This window comes from Pimephales promelas, chromosome 13 (assembly GCF_988280905.1).
Source record: "Pimephales promelas chromosome 13, fPimPro1.hap1.1, whole genome shotgun sequence".
NCBI lineage: Eukaryota > Metazoa > Chordata > Actinopteri > Cypriniformes > Leuciscidae > Pimephales > Pimephales promelas.
Genome location: NC_142781.1, coordinates 14,017,507 through 14,038,359, shown reverse-complemented (window position 1 = coordinate 14,038,359; position 20,853 = coordinate 14,017,507). Strand labels below are relative to the sequence as shown.

General features: G+C 36.9%; 2 protein-coding genes across 5 annotated transcripts in view; one reads left to right on the top strand and one right to left on the bottom strand.

The window, feature by feature from the left end:
* The window catches only part of zyg11 (zyg-11 family member, cell cycle regulator), a 17,393-nt gene extending 9,430 nt beyond the window's left edge, over positions 1–7,963 (top strand). The window contains exons 8-16 of one of the 4 annotated variants that reach the window (XM_089118496.1): positions 821–941; positions 2,449–2,499; positions 2,608–2,769; positions 2,870–2,917; positions 3,674–3,871; positions 3,947–3,999; positions 5,134–5,231; positions 5,317–5,499; positions 6,234–7,963. In XM_089118496.1, the coding sequence (XP_088974622.1) occupies positions 821–941; positions 2,449–2,499; positions 2,608–2,769; positions 2,870–2,917; positions 3,674–3,871; positions 3,947–3,999; positions 5,134–5,231; positions 5,317–5,499; positions 6,234–6,250 (931 nt within the window). In that variant the 3' untranslated portion in view covers positions 6,251–7,963. The remainder of the gene's footprint in view (positions 1–820; positions 942–2,448; positions 2,500–2,607; positions 2,770–2,869; positions 2,918–3,673; positions 3,872–3,946; positions 4,000–5,133; positions 5,232–5,316; positions 5,500–6,233) is intronic. The other 3 variants (XM_039693516.2, XM_089118497.1, XM_039693517.2) reach the window with 3 other exon arrangements.
* Positions 7,476–20,853, bottom strand: echdc2 (enoyl-CoA hydratase domain containing 2). The gene is made up of 9 exons (XM_039693529.2): positions 20,508–20,853; positions 18,218–18,285; positions 16,716–16,803; positions 16,460–16,546; positions 15,089–15,181; positions 14,840–14,896; positions 13,778–13,965; positions 8,847–8,945; positions 7,476–8,745 (listed from the first exon to the last, which is right to left on the bottom strand). Exons 1-9 carry the CDS (start codon positions 20,719–20,721, stop codon positions 8,668–8,670), a joined length of 972 nt encoding a protein of 323 aa, XP_039549463.2. The 5' UTR covers positions 20,722–20,853; the 3' UTR covers positions 7,476–8,667.

Sequence of the window (20,853 nt, the reverse complement as noted above, 5' to 3'; positions counted from 1 at the left end):
GAATCTTGGTGTGTCTCTAGAGTCAGACCTTAGTTTCAATAGATGCTTTGTTTCCAGTCAAGACTTAGAGAAACTCGTGCATGCTTTCATCACCAGCTTCCCAAAAAGACCATAAGACAGTTGAACACAACCAGAACACATGAACACATCACACCTTTAGCCAGGTCTTTACACTGGCTCCCAGTTACATTTTAAAGTATTATTACTGGCTAGGACCTCAATATATTGCAGATATTCTCACTGAATATAAACCTAACAGATCACATCAGCTAGAAATACCAAGGGTTCACTCTAAGCATGGAGAGTCTGCTTTTATCTAATATGCTGGAACCAGTTTGAACCAGCTTCCAGAGGAGATCGGGTGTGCTCCTAGTCACGTTCAAATCCAGACTCAAAACACGTCTGTTTAGCTGTGCATTTACTGAATGAGCACTTTGCCACTGTTCGTCCGACTGTTTTTACTGTACTTTATTTTTTATTCTAAACTGTTTTAATTAATTTTATTCTAATCTGTTTTTAATGCGTGTATAGTAGTGAGAATGTCTGTTGGTCAACACACACTAAATGCTGATGGACATTGAATTCCATTGACATTGATTAATAAAGGCATCCAACTAACTAACTAACTAACTTAATTATTCTTTATTTGTTTTGAGTATTTTAATGTCTTCTATGGAAAGCACTTTGAAATGTGCTATATAAATAGCCTTGCCTTGCCTACATTCAGTCAAGTGTGTCAAACTGGTAGTGTGTTGTTTTGTTGACAGATTTTAAACATCACATAAGTGTATCTGGGTCAACTATGCCATTTGTTTTTCAGGTTTGAAGCTGCCAAGCTGGTGATGCAGTGGCTGTGTAACCACGAGGATCAGAACATGCAGAGAATGGCCGTTGCAATTATCTCCATCCTCGCTGCCAAGGTGAGCAGCCACAGTCTGCGGGTGAGAACCGGTTTAACCGTAGAGAGGAAACGTGACCTGGGAGGCTCCCGCTAAACATTCAGAGCGTTCTCTCACAGTGATGCATCGTGAAATGCACGGTCACGTCAGAGCGATGACGTCTCCTCTAAGCTGCTCTCATGGAATGTTTTCGTTTGATTTGTTTTTTAAAATTAAAATTTATGTTAAAGCTACACTGTGTAACTCTTATATGAGTGCTCATTAATGTATATTTAGTTCGTTCAAGTAATAAAGTATTCTCGTGAGTGTATAATATGCCATTGAAAATACATACGGGTAAGGGGTTCTAATGTCGGTCGCCATGTTGCCCCTCCATCTTGAAAGTACATTGGCCAAACAGGGACATACCCATTATTTCAAGCTTCGCCTTTCGCGTTTACGTTTGAGTTAACACTCATGGACGAGGTCGAACTGGAAGCCATGTTAATCTTGGACTACATTGGCCACCGTAGGAGTTTAAACGAAATAAGAATTGAGAGGAACATATGGATGGTCATATACCTTTTCACAGCTAGATGGGGGTAAAAACCACACAGTGTAGCTTTAATGTTTGTTAACCGAAAACCGTCTGCGAACGTTTTTTTTTTTTTTGAAAATGACGACATCGAAACAGTGAATTTATTGGCATATGACAATTAATCCATTTCTTTTTTTTAATACTGTTGTTGCCTATTCACATGCAGAGGGATTAGCCAATCAAGGGTCCATTTACATAATAGAGGTCTTAAAGGTACAGTAGCAAATATCAAACGGTTGGTCTGAGCACAAAATGGCTGCGTGTTCGAACGTGTCCGATGTTTAATATATATTTACGTGGAGAGGGATTTGGGGAGATTTTACCTTGTGAAATGAATGAATTTTGATTGCTTGTTTGTGTATGGTTAGAAATGCTGATTTACTGGGAATAAAAACAGCTTCTCCACTATCTCGTATTTCATTGGACAGACCTTTCAAACTGGTCATGAAGGACCTGATACCTTCCACTTATTCACCATGGTAAAATGAATGAATAATGAATGTAAATAAGTTTTACAATGTAAATAATTAGCTTATGTACTGACGTGACATTATTATTCGTAACTGCCCAACCATCAAGACTTTTGTTCATCTTCGGAACACAAATCAAGATATTTTTGACAAAATCTGAGGACTTTCTGACTCTCCATTGACAGCTACCACCTTGACACTTCAAAAAGTTCATAAATATCGTAGAACGAATCCATATAAATTGAGCACTTCAGTCCGAATTTTCTGAAGAGACAATTGCTCTATATGACGAACAGATTGAATTTATTTTTGGGTGAACTAACCCTTTAAAGAATGACGTTCTGGTCTGTCAGTCTAGCAGCAATACTTCAAATATTTCTATGCAACAAGTTCAAATTATCTGAAAATTCCTCTTTGTGTATATGATGTGTATATCCTGTACTACTCCCTGTTGGAAATTAAGGATTTTGTTTGAATGTCTTTGTCTGTGTTTCTTAAACAGCTGTCCACTGAACAAACTGCACAACTGGGAGCTGAGCTTTTTATAGTAAAGGTACAAGTTTTTTTTCCCCCACTAGATTTAACAGATAGCATTTTTAACACCTGAACAGGAAGAATAGTGTATACTTACAATACCTCTCACACACTCTTCACATCATAGCAACTCCTGCACATAGTGCGGCAGAAGACGTGTCAGGGTACGGTTGACGCCACGTTGAAGTTCACACTCAGCGCTCTGTGGAACCTCACGGATGAATCCCCTACCACCTGCAGACACTTCATAGAGAACCAGGGACTGGAGCTCTTCATCAAAGTACTCGAGGTAAACGCTTTTCAAACCTTTTTAGACAATTTGAGGAAAAACATAACTGTAATTTGTTAACTTGATCGGAAGTTCTGATTTTCAAAATGTCTGTTTTCAGTCCTTCCCATCAGAGTCATCCATCCAACAGAAGGTGTTGGGATTACTGGTAAGAAACAATGTACAAAGTAAGGTTCATAAGTTCAAAAAAAAAAAAAAATGTATAGAATATAATGTCAGTATACCACTTTTCAAAAGTTTGGAGTCTGTAAGATGTTTCTTTTAAGAATTTTTTTTTATTATTATTTAGCAAAGAGGCATTAAATTGATTAAAATTAACAGTAAAACCAATATATATAAGTAAAATCAATATATATATATATATATATATACACATACACACACTCACAACATATACATGCATATATATATATATATATATATAAATTGTGTACATGTATATATATATATATATATACAGTGTGTACATATATATATATATATATATATATATATATATAAATTGTGTACATGTATATATATATATATATATACAGTGTGTACATATATATATATATATATATATATATATATATATATATATATATATATATATATATATTCACACACACAACATATACATGCACATATACATTTTGTAAAGAGGGAAATGCACATTCCAGTGCTGTGTGAAAGTTGAATTGAGGCGAGTGATTCTGTAGCTGTGGGCAGCACTGATAAAACGGCTTCTCGTGTCAGAGGAAGCACCGCTGAGGGATTATGCTAATAGTTTCTCTTAGTTAGAAAGTATAATGAGGCTATTTCATTTTGCATTCGGTGGTATTTTTGTAGCCGAGTTCCCCTGTGCTATTGTGCTTTGTCTATCTTGTCTAGTTCTGAATGTTTCTTGTGCTTGTGTGTTCAGAATAATATCGCTGAAGTGGGGGAGTTGCACGGTGAGCTAATGGTTCAAAGTTTTCTGGATCATATCTGCTCTCTGCTGCACAGTCCAGAGGTAGAGGTCAGTTATTTCGCAGCAGGCATCTTGGCCCACCTCACCTCACGGGGCGAGAAGGTGTGGACCCTCGACATGTCGCTCAGGAACACACTGCTGGAGCAACTGGTGCGTGCTTGTGCAAATAGAAGTCAAAATCGCTTGGCCTGAGTGAATGGCTTAATAATCACTTGTCTCTCGCAGCATTCAGCGATTCTGAAGTGGCCGACGCCGGAATGTGAGATGGTAGCGTACAGGTGAGAAATTACACCACAATTAAATATTCTTTACTGAATATGCGAACCATGGACGGTATCAAGTAACCGAGCTCTGCTAGTGAAACCCAAGTACGGTCCTGTAGACCTATGAACGTGATGTGGAAAACGCAGTTTAACTTGAAGAAATTATTATAGAAATATCACTATTGTACAGGGCAATGTATTTCTCAAAGAAATAATAGCAATAATATAAATATACAACATATTAATTATTATTAATTCAGTTTCATTATTGTTTAAATACTTTATTAATATCTTTTTTTTCCCAAGGAAACACGTGAATAGGCACTTAACCTTCAGAAAATGTTAATTGTTAACCAAAAAGGTTCAAACTAAATAATACTAGAGCTTTTTTTTAGTTATTTAAAAATAATAATTGACAATTTTTGTACTAAAATGAATTAACTTAAACATTTTGGACTACTAGTTGTATTGAGCAATGTTATTTTATTATTATTTCTATACTATTATTTTAATTCTTTATTTATTTTTTATTTTTGTAGCATTCATTTTATTTTTTATTTCAGTCAAATTAAATAAATTAGAAATGTTACCTGGGCAACTAAAGGTTTATTATTATTTTTTTTTTAACTAATATAATATGTTTTATTTCAATAAACTAGGTCCCGCCGCACTTTCTTTTAATTAGGGCTGTCAAACGATTAATCGCATCCAAAATAAAGGTTTGTGTTTACATAATATATGTGGGTGCACTGTGTATAATTATTTTGTATATATATATATATACACACACATGCATGTATATTTAAGAAAAAAAAAATTATTTATATATAAAATATTTACATTTACATATCATATAAGTTATATATAAATCTATATACAGTAATACATGATACATTTCTTAAATATATACAAGCATGTGTGTGTATTTAAACACAGTGCACCCACATATATTATGTAAACGCAAACTTTTATATTGGATGCGATTAATCGTTTGACGGCCCTAATTTTAAACCATTTAGTTAACAAAAACAACACAACTGGTGTCAAGTCTGGGATCTTACTTATATTGTACCTATACCTAGTGCCATTTATGCACTATAAAGATAGTTTTCTAGTATTTTGAGATGACGTGTCCGGTGTGTCTTTCAGATCGTTCAACCCTTTTTTCCCTTTACTGGAGTGCTTCCAGACCCCAGGGGTTCAGCTGTGGGCCGCATGGGCCATGCAGCACGTCTGCAGCAAAAATGGTGAGATCAGCACCCTAGACCCAACGCTTCTGAGCTCAGAGACATTTTGTGTTCATTTTATTTTCCCATTCTGCCCTGGTGGAAGCAGCGGGGCGGTACTGCAGCATGTTACTGGAGGAGGGAGGACTGCGGCAGCTAGAGGCCGTGATCTCACATCCCGAAATCCACGACGATGTGCTGCGATTGGCTGAAAGCATCCTAGACAGTTTACATCGCCACAGAACACGCACAGGATACGCAGGCCCGGCAAAAATACACACGCATACAGGTACGTCCCCACAGTCGAACGAAAGTGCTTTTTGAAATGCAGAACCTTTTAAATATGAAGGGATGGTTCATTCAAAAATGAAAATTCTGTTAGTCAATTACGACGATTTAATGATTAAATGCATTCAGAATCTGTTAACCCAAAACTCTGCAACTTTATAAAATAAATCCATATGAATCGAGTGGTTTAATCCGAATCTTCTGAAGAAAAGCGATCACTTTATATGATGAGCAGATTGAATTCAAGCTTATAAACATTGATCGGCGAAACAGAAGCTCAATCATAATTGCTTGACGCGCAAGAACAAATCTCATTGGCTCATGCTTGAGCTTCGGTTCACCAAATTTGAGTACTCTGGTCATTCACTGATGAATGTTTAAGTGTATAAAAGCCCAAATGAACGATCGTGTGGGACCCAAATCTCTCAAATGTCATCTACCATATCGGTAACACTTTATAATAACTACACACTATTAATCATTAGTTAAGCATGAGTAAACCATTAATAGACAGTTTATAAATACAGCTATAAATGCTTTCTTCTTGATTTAAAAGCATATCTACCAAAGTTACCAAAATATCTTCAGGAAAAGTCTTACAGGTTTGGGGCGACATAGATGATGACAGTATTTTCATTTTTGGGGGGGGTTACTTTCAAAACTTCTTTCCCAAAGCTTGAGTGTTCAGTTTTATATCTGACTAAAGTTTTTAGTCTAAATTTCTTTGTTTTCCAGAGAAAAACATTCCATGACACGGTTCTTTTTGGTCAGTGGTCTCTGGATAGGACGCTGCAAAAGCTTTTTTTTTTTTTTTGTACGTGTATGTGTTCACTCGTGCCCATCCGTATGACAACGATACTCTCCTATTCTTTCTGCAAAGAGGAACGTGTGGATAAGTTACTTTGCATATGTTTGCACACGACCGAATCCGTTATTTATTTGAAATAAATCTCTGTGATCTGATGGTGTTTATTTAGACAGGCAGCAGAGAGTGTGTGTTTGTTAAACATGATTATGGATGTGAGCGTTTATATAACTATATATATGTGAGTGTGTGTGTGGGCGTGCATGTCCACGTGTATTAAGAGAGCATGTGCATCAGAAAGCTACATATGCATATTGGATACAACTCCATAGGAAATTTCATTTATGTGACAGTTTTGTCCTATTCTACAGAAAATGCAATATAATCGAATACGGTTGGGTTACGTGGAAATACAGTTGGGTAATGTGGTTACATGAACATATTTAAGAAGTTTGAACTGTTTGGTAAATGTCAGTGTGGAATGTTAAAATTATGTGTGTGATCTGTGAGATAACGCTTGTCAATGCATGAGAGCTTTAGGGATGAAATCTATTTTTATACACAGTATATCAACTGTGGCAGAGGACAATGTTTTTGATGGTCTGTGTGTTGTATTGCACGAAAAGTATTGCGATTTAGATTTGAGTTTGGTTTAAAAATGGTACAAAATGGACTGAACACCCAAACCGAAGCTGAATATGAAGCCGATATGATCAACGGAACGGGCGGAGATGAATAAAATCAAAGCTTTTGCCTTCAGACTCGCTTTATTGCATGGATCTGTTGAGGCAAAGCAGGAACTTGTCAATAAATGGATTGCTGCCTCGTAAACCATTTGGAGAAATCAAGAAATGGACTGTGACGGCGCCGAATACAGATAAATGGCACCTTAAAAGGCAAGAGGAAGACCTTAGGGAATATTTGTTATGATCGTGGCAACTTTGAAGCACTGGTGATTTGCCAAAAGTCATGGGATTTGCCTTCTTGCTAAACATGCATATAAACTTAAGTTTGATTTAATTTAACACCGATTAAGCTTTTAGACAGCAGGGTCAACTTGTTCTGTTTGAAATTGCATTTAAAAAAAATATACTCCATTTTGTCCCAAGCGTTTTTGTATATAAATGTTTCATTTCCCTGGATGTGTGTATCCTTGTTTTTCGCAGCATGGATTTGGTTTTCTATTCGCAACTGGGCCATGAATAATGATGAGATGCTCCAACAAATATGCTTTGTTCCAGAAAATCTTGTTGTGTCATGCAGCTGTTCTTGCAAATGGCATGCAATATAAGTCCTTGTTATAATTTGGACTGTCATTTTGTTGAGTGTTTGGCAACTTTGGCTAGGTTTATACCACTGAAATTCATCACAACACTGCCTGTTTTTGGATAAAGTTGCGGCACTAACAATTATTGAGGTTAATTATAATCTGCCGCTGTGTAAATGGACCAAATGACCTCTGGGTTCATTGAACTCTTCAGACAGAGCGTGGAGAATCTCATCATGTATGTGGATTTTGGTTCTGTGTTGTACTGCAGTTATCTTCCTCACGCAGAGTGAGGATTGAGCTGCAAAAGCAGAGAATGCTATAGTGTTATACTGCCGCTCGGATTTCCGTTTATGCAAAATTATGTTTGGGGAATAAAGAATGTAAAACCTCTGTTGCTTAAGTCTGCTGTCCATCTTTATTAACACGTTCATGTTGAAGAATTTCTCAAAGTAAAGCATTTAAATAAATATTGCAATTTCAATGTCCTAACTTCAAAATGACAAACTATTGTATTTTTTAAGGACGCACGCACAATATATCGGTATTGGCCGATATATGTTAGTTTTTAATGATATCGCCCTGAGAAGAAAATTTGACATGTATATATCAAAGCTGATACATAATGGATTATTTCCTCCTTTAGATGCACACTGTTTGCCATGATGGCTTTGAATTACTTGAAATATGATTGAAATGACCACAAAAAGGAAAATACCGTCAAGTGCAACATGTGCTGTCATATAGGCAACATAAAATTATGATAATATTTGTCACATGGATTTTAATTGTGAGACTTTTGAGGCTCTCAAAAAATATTTGAAAAAAAAAAATGCATTTAGATTTATCAGACAATATATCAGTTATCAAATATATGTGTTATCGGTCAAAATCTAAATATCGGTGCTATTTTTATAAGAATGAATTATTTAATTTTTTATTACTTTTTAAAGTATTTTATTTCATGCATTTTCTCTATCCAGAAACACAAGACAACAATTTTTGGTGGTTATTCTTAAGCATTGTGATTTCAAAAGAATTTTGATGTACAAAATGTACTGAATGTAAAATATGTTTGAACTGTACTGTTAAAACTTTCACTCTCCAGTGTACCTTGGTAGCCTCTTCTCTATAAACGCAGCCATGCCCTCTTGTCTGTCCTTTGTAGGAATGAGCTGAGAGAATGCAAAACATTCAGTCAATCCAAACACGCAAAATACTGCAACAAAGCCAAATTGTACAAATTTGATTCATATGTTTTATGTATAACACTCACCCTGGCGTAACACATTCCTTCAATAGCCATACCTGAAGAGATGTCCACCTCAGAGCCTCGATTCATCGCTAATTTAGCCATTCGCACGGCAATCGGGGCCTGGAGAGGGAGGAAAGCGTAAGGAAAATGTATCTTCTACTGAAAATGAGATTAGGTTTTCATTTTCTAAAGGAAATGCGAGTTTCTGGTTGCATTTCCGCTATAGTAAAAATGTGGGATTTTTTTACACACAGTTTCATAAAACAAGGCTGCATAAGCAAAAACAGTAATATTTTAAAATATTATTATAATTTTGTATTTGAAAATATTTAAAAATTATGTTTTATATTAAATACATTAATTATTAATTAAATAATAAATATTAATAATTTAATGATTAGAAAGTTCGAAAGAAAAGCGAGTATTTGAAATAGTCCTCAATTTGAACTCATTTGTATGAATGTAAAAGTCTTTACTGTCACTTTCGATCAATTTAATGCATTAAATCTTACAGAGTCAACAATTCACGCCTCTGTTTATTATCTATCAGTGCAACTGTAAAATCTGCACTGTATCTGTTTTTGACACGGTCACATAATCACGATGACACAGTGAATTCAGGTAGACAGAAGTGCTGCTGACAGAAGTTATTGTGCCACATGTCAGAATGCAGTTCTCACACTGACCTAAATAGGCCAACTTAATTTTAATCTAATTTAACGGCTTGTCAATCACTGGGAAAACCAGAAAAGCAGGCTGTTCTCAAGGTCAAGACACACGTGAGAGTTTAGTAAAGTACAGGAGATTCAAGTTCCACAACTCCACATGCTAAGTCATGTAATGACTAATATTAAAAGATATGACTGATATTGGTTCACTCCAAAGGTAACGTATAACAAGATCAAGCACTGGATTACACACATCTTTTGTAATTGCATTGCTTATGGAGTTAATAGTGTGCTCTGGACACTAGGGAAGATTGTAATGGAACATTTGAGGTCTATCTTTCTTGAGGCCATACATATATTCATGGCCGGCCTGTCGTCTCGAGTCATGATGGGAGACGGTCTCCGTGACAGAACAGTGTCACATGATGCAAAAGGGATTAAATCACAAGTACACCCAGTGAAATGCTTGTGGGTACAGCTGTGCTAGTATGAGAACAATTTTCGAAAGCACAGAAACAAACTAACATAAACACACATTAATATCTAAGCAACACTTACACACAGTGGAAAAACCCTGCAAAATTAGGCACACACACACATTCACATGGTCCAGTTCACAAGTACTTCCATAGCAAACTCATCCAACCATGTCTTTATGGACCTTTATGACTGTGCAGAGTCATTCTGGAATAGAAAAGGGCCTTTCCCAAACTGTTTCACAAAGTTGAAAGAATAGCATAGTTCAAAATGTCTTGGTGTACTGAAGAATTTTCATTTTTTCTTCATTGGAAGAAAGGGGCTTAGCCCAACCCTTGAAAAACAGCCCCACACCATTATCCCTCCTCCACCAAACTTTACAGCTGGCACAATGCATTTATGCAGGTAACATTCTCCTGCCATCCGCCAAAACCAGACTCACGTTGCGGATCCACTTGTCCGTGCGACACTTCAGTCGTCCCGCGCTCCACTTTAAGGCCAATTTATACTTCTGCGTCAAGGGTACGCTGTAGTGTACGGCGTTGGCTACGCACGTAGGCGACACTGTTGTGAGCATTTATACTTCTGCGTTCAGGTCTTGGTTGCTCTGCAGTACTGCTCCGAAACGTTAGTTGGCGGCGGAGGGTTTTAATGTTCCACTGTTTAGATTCCTCGCAGCTAGGTTACTACAAGCAATAGCCACTGAAAGAGAGCGGATCATGTTGGAGTCAGAGACGTTAGAGGAGATGGTACGTATGGAAATGCGTGAGAAGGTACGTGCAGAAATGCGTAGGAGGAAATGCGATGCTACCTAGCCGACCGATCACCGATCTTGCGGTCCGCGTCGTCGCGACGTGTAGTTACATTTTTGAAGAGGTGCGCGTCAGGCTACAGCGAAGGGTACGCGATATGGGACGCGTCTGATATAGGTACGCCGTACCTACTGCACGCACCCTACGCAGAAGTATAAATTGGCCTTTATTCCTATGGGTGACGTCACGCGACTATAACGCGCCCGCAATGCATCCCGGGAAGGCGGCGCTTCATTTGGAAAAATGCTGCGCGTCAAAAAGCTGGCCGATGGCCATCTTTATGCAAATGAATTCCGTTGAATGCGTCGCGACTATCCAATAGAAGTAGAGCATAAGGAGACGGGGGGGGGGGGGGGGGGGGGGGTGTGTCTCGCAGGTCGTCTGTTCTAGACTGGGCACTGGCTCAAAACCACACCCATAGTGGTAAACTTGAGGAACGCCCATAAAAGTACAAATGTGGGGAGGCAACGCGACAACACGCGACTGTCGTGTCGGACAAGTAGATCTCTCCCATCACCCATTAAGCTGCGTTCACACTAAACGTGACCAAGCGACATTCATTTTCAATGGTGAGCGGGCAACTTCCAGCGACACGCATGGTCGCGACCGTTAGCGACCGGTGGGGCGTGTCCAGCGACGCGACAAAGTTGAGAAATTTGTAACTTTATGCAAATGAAGAGTGATTTTCGCGAGCGACAACCAATATTAGTGAAGTCAGTGGAGCGCGTCACTCTTCAGTGCTGAGTCTGACCGAGCCAAGTTGAACGAGAAGCTCATTTTAGGAGTCAGATACTGTCCTATAATGGATGACATATCTCCGTGTACATACAGTGGTGTTCACCATACTGACTCCGTGATTGAATGGTTTCGGGAACCCAGATAGACCGGTATTTGCACGTTTGCTGCAGTTAAATAGCCGCGATGGCATAGAGCACTCACTGATTCTCGTTCATCTTTAATATTATGCATTTTATGTACTGATTCCATTTATATTTAGACTTTTCCTTCCAAAATATTTGTTTGTAGCAGCAATAAAACGCATTTGTTGTCCAACATAGAGTAACTTCCGTGAATGTCACTCACAAACATTACTAGGTAACCAGTAGTGAGAACGCCCTCCAGCGCAGCCACTGGCGACCTGCAGCGACAAAGTCGCGTGTAGTGTGAACGCAGCTTTATACTGCTAAACAGAGAAGCGTCAAGGGGTGAAGTTCTTTACACCGCTCCATCTGATGCTTCTCATTGTACTTGGTGATGTGAGGCTTGCAAGCATCTGCTCGCCAATGGAAGCCCATTCCATGAAGGTCCCGCCGCACAGTTTTTTGTGCTGATTTTAATGCCAGTGGATGTTTGGAACTCTTTGCTCTAACTTTACGTGGTCTTCCGCCTCGAGTTGTTCCCAAACACTTCCACTTTCCAATAATGTCAATTACAGTTGACCGTGGAACATCTAGCAGGAATGAAATTTCATGAACTGTACCAATGCCCTAGCCTGGATGCCAGCCCAAACCCCGCCAACAACATTTTTTGGTTGGGAAGTTCAGTCTGGACTCGATCCATTGAGGAGTAATTATGATCAGTAAAAAAATGGTCGGGCCAATCAAATTTCCAGGGCGGGCTTTATACGATGATGGACAGATGATCTACAGGTACGTAATCAAAGAGCGCTTGGTTTGAAGTGGTTTACAACAAAGATGACTGCAGCAGGAGATTTGAGATGAATAGATTCCGGTATCGCGTCTATTTTAGAAGAAATCGACAGCACATTAATTTTAAAAGACGAACAGAGAACTGCAATCAAGGCGTTTGCCGATCGGAAAGATGTGTTTGCTGTCCTTCCAAAGGGATTCGGCAAAAGTTTCATTTATCAGCTGGATCTGATGGCCGCTAAGAAGATGGGACGCAATGAAAACCCAGTTGTCATTGTGGTTTCTCCTTTGGTCGCACTCATGGAAGACCAAGTAAAACAAGCAACCGAAATGGGCATCACAGCGATGCATGTCAAAGCCATCACAGGTCAGACAAATGCGAAAGGATTGGTTGGCTTTATTGTCGAGATCTAATCCTAAACGGAGAACTAGGGCTGTCAAACGATTAATTGCGATTAATCGCATCCAAAATAAAAGTTTGTGTTTACATAATATGTGGGTGCACTGTGTATAATTATTCTATATATATATATATATATATATATATATATATATATATATATATAAATACACACACATGCATGTATATATTTAAGAAATATATAAGAAATGTAATAATTTGCATTCATTTCCAGAACAGAAGTCTGAACATTATTTCATTTGGTTGACGTATTAAAGTTAAACGTTTTAACTCTAAATCAGAAAATACTGTCAACTGCCAGATTACAAATCACCATGTTTTTAGGAAACAAAAAGATCAAATCAGGCAAATGACACATAGACCAAAACCTCTGTAACTACTGAAGTTCACCCACATATATTATGTAAACACAAACTTTTATTTTGGATGCGATTAATCGCGATTATTTGTTTGACAGCCCTACATTTTCTATTTTCTGAAAATTATTTTCATGGTTATGTGCTTGATTTTATTGACCTGTGGCAATTGATTGAAATGCCTGAAATCAAAAATTAAGAGGTGTGTCTAAATACTTTTGTCTATATAGTGAGTATATAAATTGTGTAATGTATCATGGTCGACCAAACACATTTTCTTGATTGCTATGCAGTGTCTGCGGTGTTTAATGCAGTGGGTACATTTTCCTGTCTATATTGATGTCCAGTTGTTTTGTATAATGCAGTGTGCAACACCCTTTTGAACTAAGCATATACACTCCTGAAGAGCTAAGAAAGTCCACTTCACAGGACACTATCAGAGTGTAACCCATAGTGTTGGAGTGTGTTCACAACAGAAGAGAGTATAATTCAGCAAGACAGTAGAAGAGGCGAGAAAGTGTCTCAGACTGAGAGAAAAAGTAAATAATGGAAATGTCCTGCAGACTCACCTGAGGCAGGATCTCTCGTGCAAGACTAAGAGCCTCTTTGTGGGCCACGTCTCTTGTCTGGTTCTGTGGCACGGAGCGGTTGACCAGCCCCAATTCTGCAGCCTGTTCACCCCCAACACGGCGTCCTGTGAAAATCAGCTCCTTTGCCATGGCAAAGCCCACCGTCCGGGGCAACCTTTGACTGCCTCCTGATAAACACAGAGAAATGATGATTTACTATATGGCGGCTTTAAAAAGTAATCAGATACATATGCCACAACATTTGGTTCTTTGTGTTATTTTTATTTTTAATTCACCGAAGCTCAAAGTTGTTCATTAAATTAGAAAATAATCCTAGCAAATCGTTTTTTTATTTATTTTTTTTAATGAAAAACATAATTTGGAGGTACGCTTGTTTCAGCATGTTTTTTTTTCCCCCTATTGATAATGCTTGTAGTTGGAAATGGTTTAAAAACATATCTTTATGGGGCGTTTTATCGAAATCGGGTTTTTTTAAGCATACTGTAGAGCCATAATTCTGAAAATCGTAAAAATCGCTTCAGTAGCACTTAAATACATCTATTTAAATTCTAAAGGTTACAGAGGTTTTGGTCTATGTGTCATTTGCCTGATTTGATCTTTTTGTTTCCTAAAAACATGGTGATTTGTAATCTGGCAGTTGACAGTATTTTCTGATTTAGAGTTAAAACGTTTAACTTTAATACGTCGACCAAATGAAATAATGTTCAGACTTCTGTTCTGGAAATGAATGCAAATTATTACACATTTAACTACATATTAGATATACCTCATTTGCATATTCAGACAACATTTCAGAAAACTTCATAATGTAATAAATCAACAGGGGAAGTATGGTGATATCTATTAGCTCAATGTTTACCCTATTCAACTGGTGTGTCTTGCCTTAAATTATGTCATGTTAAAATGTGTTATAATTATAATTCAATAAAGAGATTTCACTCTCCAATTACGTCGGTCTTCTACCTGTTTATCTGTTTCTCTTTTTGTAATGGGACTCTTATTATTTCAGGTCGCTCTATCTATTCATTTATTTTTACTCACCAGCCCCTGGGAGTAATCCTCTCGTAGTTTCAATCAGGCCCATCTGCGCAGAATGTGCTGCAAAACACACACACACAATCAGAGACAAAGGTCAGTTGAAGGACCCAGCCTTCTCACGCAGTGACCGCCGAAATTCCCCGGTCCGTGACGTGCTAAACAGAATTGCAACAAATCACGCAACCCCACACCTGCACCATCAGCAGCTGCGATACCCGTGGTGATCTACCCTCAGAAGGTCAAGCCGCTCACCTGCAGTGCGAAGGTCACACGCCAGAGCCAATTCCAAACCGCCCCCGAGAGCAAAGCCGTCCACCGCCGCGATGGTTGGCATGGGCAGCGCAGCTGGCACATAATGGACACACACACACCAATCAGACAGGTCATAGATCACGTTAATGAGAGAAGCTTTCAAACAGCTGGACCTCTCCTGAAACACTCGACTGAATGTGCTCGGTGCGGAGAGGGGACACAATGAAAATCAAATAACACAAAGTAACCATTTTAAAAATATTCTAATAAAATCGACCATAGTTCAATTGGGAACGAATGTTTTTAGTTACTATTGAAAAGTTTGGAGTTTAATGTTTTTGGAAGAAGTCTCTTGTAAGCTGCAGTAATAATAACAGTAATATTAGTATAATAAAATGTATAAAATGTATTAATTTGCAGCATCATTACTCCAGTCTTCAGTGTCACATGATCCTTCAGAAATCATTCTAATATGCATGAAACATTTCTTATTATTATCAATGTTGAAAACAGTTGTGCTGCTTCATATTTTTTTGGGAACTGTGATACTTTTGCTTTATGATTCTTTGAATAATAGGTAGTTCAAAAGAAAATAAATTATCTGAAATAGAAAAAACAAATGTTGAACATACAGTAATAAAAAAAAAATGTAATGACGCCCATATTTCTTAAAAATTACAGAAATATGTTTCATTTTGTTCAGTTTTGAGCTTGGCAAATGCTGTCAGCAAACAATACATGTCAAAATTGAGAAAATGGTTTAAGCAACTATTTGTCTTCCTGTCATGCTTTTTAAAAAAAATCCAAATTATGTCACTTCCTTCCTGGGTAACGCAATTTTATGCACAAAATGAGAATTGTTTTGTAATTAGAGAAAATCCTGAAGTATGTGGTACACAGACGAATATACTTTAGGTTATTAAAATTAGTCGATATTTAAAATATTGTTTTACTAATGAAACAAAATATCAAATACAGAAAATCAAGTTCATTTTTCAAACTGTTAAGTTGATCATTTTTTAATTAGAAGCATTTCACCCAACTGTGTGCACACTCTTTACTTTATTTTTTATTAAACATGTAGAAAATGATATACGTAGAGAATGTTCTTACTGCTAATAAAAACAGCTGCATTTCCCCAAAACGTTATTTGCATGACTTAGCAAAAGCTGAGTGCATTGAGGGGAAAATTAGCTTTCTGTGGGTTTATTATATCCAATCACTCTCACCTCCTCCAGCCATAATCATATTTGCAGCTGGGAAACATTACCTTTTCAGAATTCAGACTTTTGTATCATTACACTACTGCACTTTATGTTGAGGATTAGTCATTTCACAATATTCATGAGAATCATTATCTTAATGTCTCACCGATGTCACTCATTAGTGATCGCAGGCCATGAACAAACAGCTCTGCCTCAGGATTACTCATCTTGGCTCTCTCTTTAAGATCTGCTCCTGTTAACACACAAAAAGACTAATTATGCCATATGCAAATATCTGAATACTGATACAGTATTTCCTGTACAATACAACATGAGCACGAGAAAGTCTTTTAATTATAATTACATCAACTTTGGCAAAGTTGCCTTTGGTTTTGTGTGAGAGATTGATTCCTTACACAAACCTGCACAAAAGACTCCGGGTATCAAACTCCTAAAGATCACCACACGAACTGCTGCGTCATGATGTATCGATGACACCAGCTCTCTCATCTACACAGAAAATGTCAGATATTTATGCATAAATAGACAGAGAAAGATAAAACTCAAGAAATTGATTCGAGGCAGAATTCTGGGAGAAATATGCCCTTTTTATTCTTGTCTTTATTTATTTAAGGCCTGACACACTTTTGCCAGACATTCTTATGAAAAAATGATTCTTATTCTACTTTGTGGAAAATGGAACATCCACAAATCAATTGAAGATAATATTTAAAAACCATAACAGTGATTGGGTTGTATCTTGAAGTTATATCATACATTTTTTGTCACTTATTTATTTATTTACTAGGGCTGTCAAACGATTAATCGCGATTAATCGCATCCAAAATAAAAGTTTGTGTTTACATAATATACGTGGGTACACTGTATATAATTATTTTATATATATATATAAATACACACACATGCTTGTATATATCTAAGAAATATTTTCATGTATATACTGTATATAGATTTATATATAATTTATATTATATATAAATATTTTTTTCTTAAATGTACATGCATGTGTACGGAAGAGGATTAGGGCCAAGAAATAATAAAAAAATAAAACCATCTTGAGATTAAAGTCATTATAATGTGATATTAAACTCGTTAAATTTCGAGAAAAAAAGTCAAAATACAGAATAAAGTCGTTGTGTTTCTCTTTAAGATCGAGAATAAAGTCGAATAAACAATATCGAGAATAAAGTCATTATGTTTTGAGAAAAAAACTCGTTACATTTTTTAAAAAAAGTTGAAATACAATCTTGAGAATGAACTCATTAAATACAAAGAATGAATAAACTCATTAAATTTCGAGAATAAAGTCATGTTTCTCGAAACACAACGACTTTATTCTCGAATTTAATGAGTTTATTCTCAAGATTGTATTTCGACTTTTTTCTCGAAATTTAACGAGTTTAATCTCGCATTATAATGGCTTTAATCTCTAGATGGTTTTATTTTTTTTATTATTGCTTGGCCCTAATCCTCTTCCGTACATATGTGTGTAATTATTTTGTATATATATATATATATATATATATATATATATATACATAAATACACACACATTGCACCCACAGATATTATGTAAACACAAACGTTTATTTTGGATGCGATTAAATGCGATTAATCGTTTGACAGCTCTATTATTTACATCTCAAAAGATCATAAAAAGAATGTCTTGTAATATGTGTGGTGGAAATTGAAAGCACCATTAAAAAGATGGAGCTATATCATCACATGGGTCAAATTACATTTATAATTTACATTTATTACATTTACATTTATAAATCCTACATTTATAAAGAAGAGATCAGAAATAGTTAAACTTGACCTGCTTTCTACATGTTTGATGCTGTAGGGCAGGGCGTTTTCTGCACACACACACACACACACACACACACACATACCGACTCACCTGACTCACAAACACGCGACCCAGAGAGTTCCGCGCTCTGTCACGACACATCAGCACTTCCACTATACCTAACCAGACAAGAGAAAGAGAGAAATTAACGCTGTGTCAACTGCCAAAGTCAACGGGTGGGTGACAGGTCTGTTCCCATCATGGCTTGACTGGGGATGTGACGACGCATTAAACATTCTTGTAATAGTTTGTTTATCCTGTAAAGGTTTGGTCACTTTAGCAAATTTTCGGTGAAATTTCTGCGAACTTTTGCTGGGAATACAGATCCATTGTCTAATGTTAATTTTGTTGTGATGTATGAAGCACAGCTCAGACAGAAGTCAATTTCAAACCAACTCGAAATCTGCATTGGGAAATCTTTCACCCTAATGTAAAATTCCCAATCGTTTGGATTCTTGTTAAATTACTGAATTTCGCCTTAAAAACTTGCCGAACAACGCTAAATCTGACCCTTATTATGCTTGGCACTGTAAATCCTGCTTGCATCTATATTCATTGCCTTATTTATAAAATGACACCTCTCTGAGAGTTTAGCATGGTAATGAATATGACAATGTTAAACGAGTAATTCACTTTTAAAAAAAACTTTTGCTGATAATTTACTCACCCCCATGTCATCCAAGATATCCATGTCTTTCTTTCTTCAGTCGAAAAGAAATTAAGGTTTTTGATGAAAACATTCCAGCATTTTTCTCCATATAATGGACTTCAATGGGAACCAAACGGTTCAAGGTCCAAAAGACAGTTTCAGTGCAAAGTTTCAGTTTAAGTGCTTTAAACGACACCAGATGATGAACAAGGGTCTTATCAAGCGAAATGATCAGTCATTTAAAAAAAAAAATAACAAAGTTTAAGTTTTATAAGCTCAAATGGTTGCCTTGCACAGTTCTGTGATGCACGTTCATGACTCTCCTGTTCGAACTTGTTCATCAAAATGAACGAATCTTTTCTCGAGTCAATTCGTTCATTTCGTTCATTGAATGAACCAAATGACTCGGAAAAAGATTTGTTCATTTTGATGAACGAGTTCGAACAGGAGAGTCACGAACGCGCATCAGTAAGCTCATTGGCTCCTGATGCATCATAAACCAATCAGCTGTGCCATGTACAAAAATATGTGATTGCTAGCAGAATGAGTTCTAGACCTATCAGCCAGTGCCATCTAGAGTTGTATGGTCATGACAGAACTTTGTATTTTATATATATATATATATATATATATATATATATATATATATATATATATATATACTGTATATATATATATATATTTCTGTCATGATATATATATATATGCCTTGCCTAATATGTAGAATGTTGTTTACTTTCACACAACAAAAAAAAAAATCAACACTCATATTCGTGAAGCAAAAAAAACAAAACTGTTAAGAATCCCTGAACTAAGCTACAATATATTATAAGATACAAGAGTAATATTATTTTTCTGTTTTCACTTTCAATCTCCAAACTAAACTACTCTTCATAGTTCCTTACAGGCTACATGTTGAAGGAATAATACGGATGGAAGGTAATTGCAGTTTTTTACAATCACTTTGCTCCTATTTTCAGAACCTTGATGTCATTTTTAAAAACTCTAGACACAAAACTCAAAACGGTTATCACTTGTAACACAGGCTGTCTAATGTTCAAAACATTGCATTGAGCATTCACATCTTTAAAGAGATCTTGCACTTGCACAATCATTGGTTCAAAAAAACAAATTTACTGTGAAATACCATTGAAACATAACTATACGTCACACAGTCACAATCAACCGATAGTTTCACTGTCATTGTTTGTACAATTATTCAATATTGAAGAACAAAGTAGGTGATACAAGTTTCATTATGGTACTACATGTACAGTATAATATACATCTCTGTAAAAATACTGCAGTTGTAGAGAGAATACACACATAGTGTAATCATTCAACAAAGTGTGTGATGTACTGAAGCAAAACACTACACTACAATCACAACATTGGAATCAAAGCAAAAATATATAATATTAGGCTACATCCCTGGATATTGTAGTCGAATTGGTTCTTGCTCCACGCTAATTGGTGACAATGAATCTCTTATCTTGAAACTTTCATGATTTACTGTTTCAGTTTAAGTTTCTGAAGACTAAAATAAAATAAACAACATAAGTCACTTTCGTTTTCAGTTTTGCTAAGTTAAGTTAACAGCACAAATACGCCTGTAAGATATAGACACAGGTGGGTTTGTGTTTACAGCAAGGCGCGTCTGCAAGCGTGCAGCAATATAGTTGATGCACCTACCGTTGTCTTCACCATCCAGCCAATGCAGCCGGACTTCATTGCGATCAGAAACTGGCCCATCAGAGCACCACGAGCGGGACTGAGTAAAACTAACCCGGGGGGAAAGTCGCTTAATCGGCCCTGCAAACACACAGCGCGCTGCCATCATCACCTGCACGCTGGGCTGAGGGAGAAACACCCCAGCCCTCATAGCAACTCTGCGCACTACACTCATGATCTTTTCGTGGATAGTATTGTAACAGCGATCTTTGTTGGCCCCAAACCAGAATTGAAACCGTATAACCCGGAATTAAACCGGAGCTGTTGCTGTTAATAATAAGCCGTGTGGGAGATTCATGCCTTGCGA

Coding starts and splice junctions, on each gene's coding strand:
- echdc2 (XM_039693529.2), bottom strand. CDS start 20,721: ATGAGTGTAGTGCGCAGAGTTGCTATGAGGGCTGGGGTGTTTCTCCCT. Junction 18,286..20,507: donor GCTGGATGGTGAAGACAACG/GTAGGTGCATCA, acceptor TTGTCTGGTTAG/GTATAGTGGAAGTGCTGATG. Junction 8,946..13,777: donor CACGAGAGATCCTGCCTCAG/GTGAGTCTGCAG, acceptor CTCCCTCTCCAG/GCCCCGATTGCCGTGCGAAT.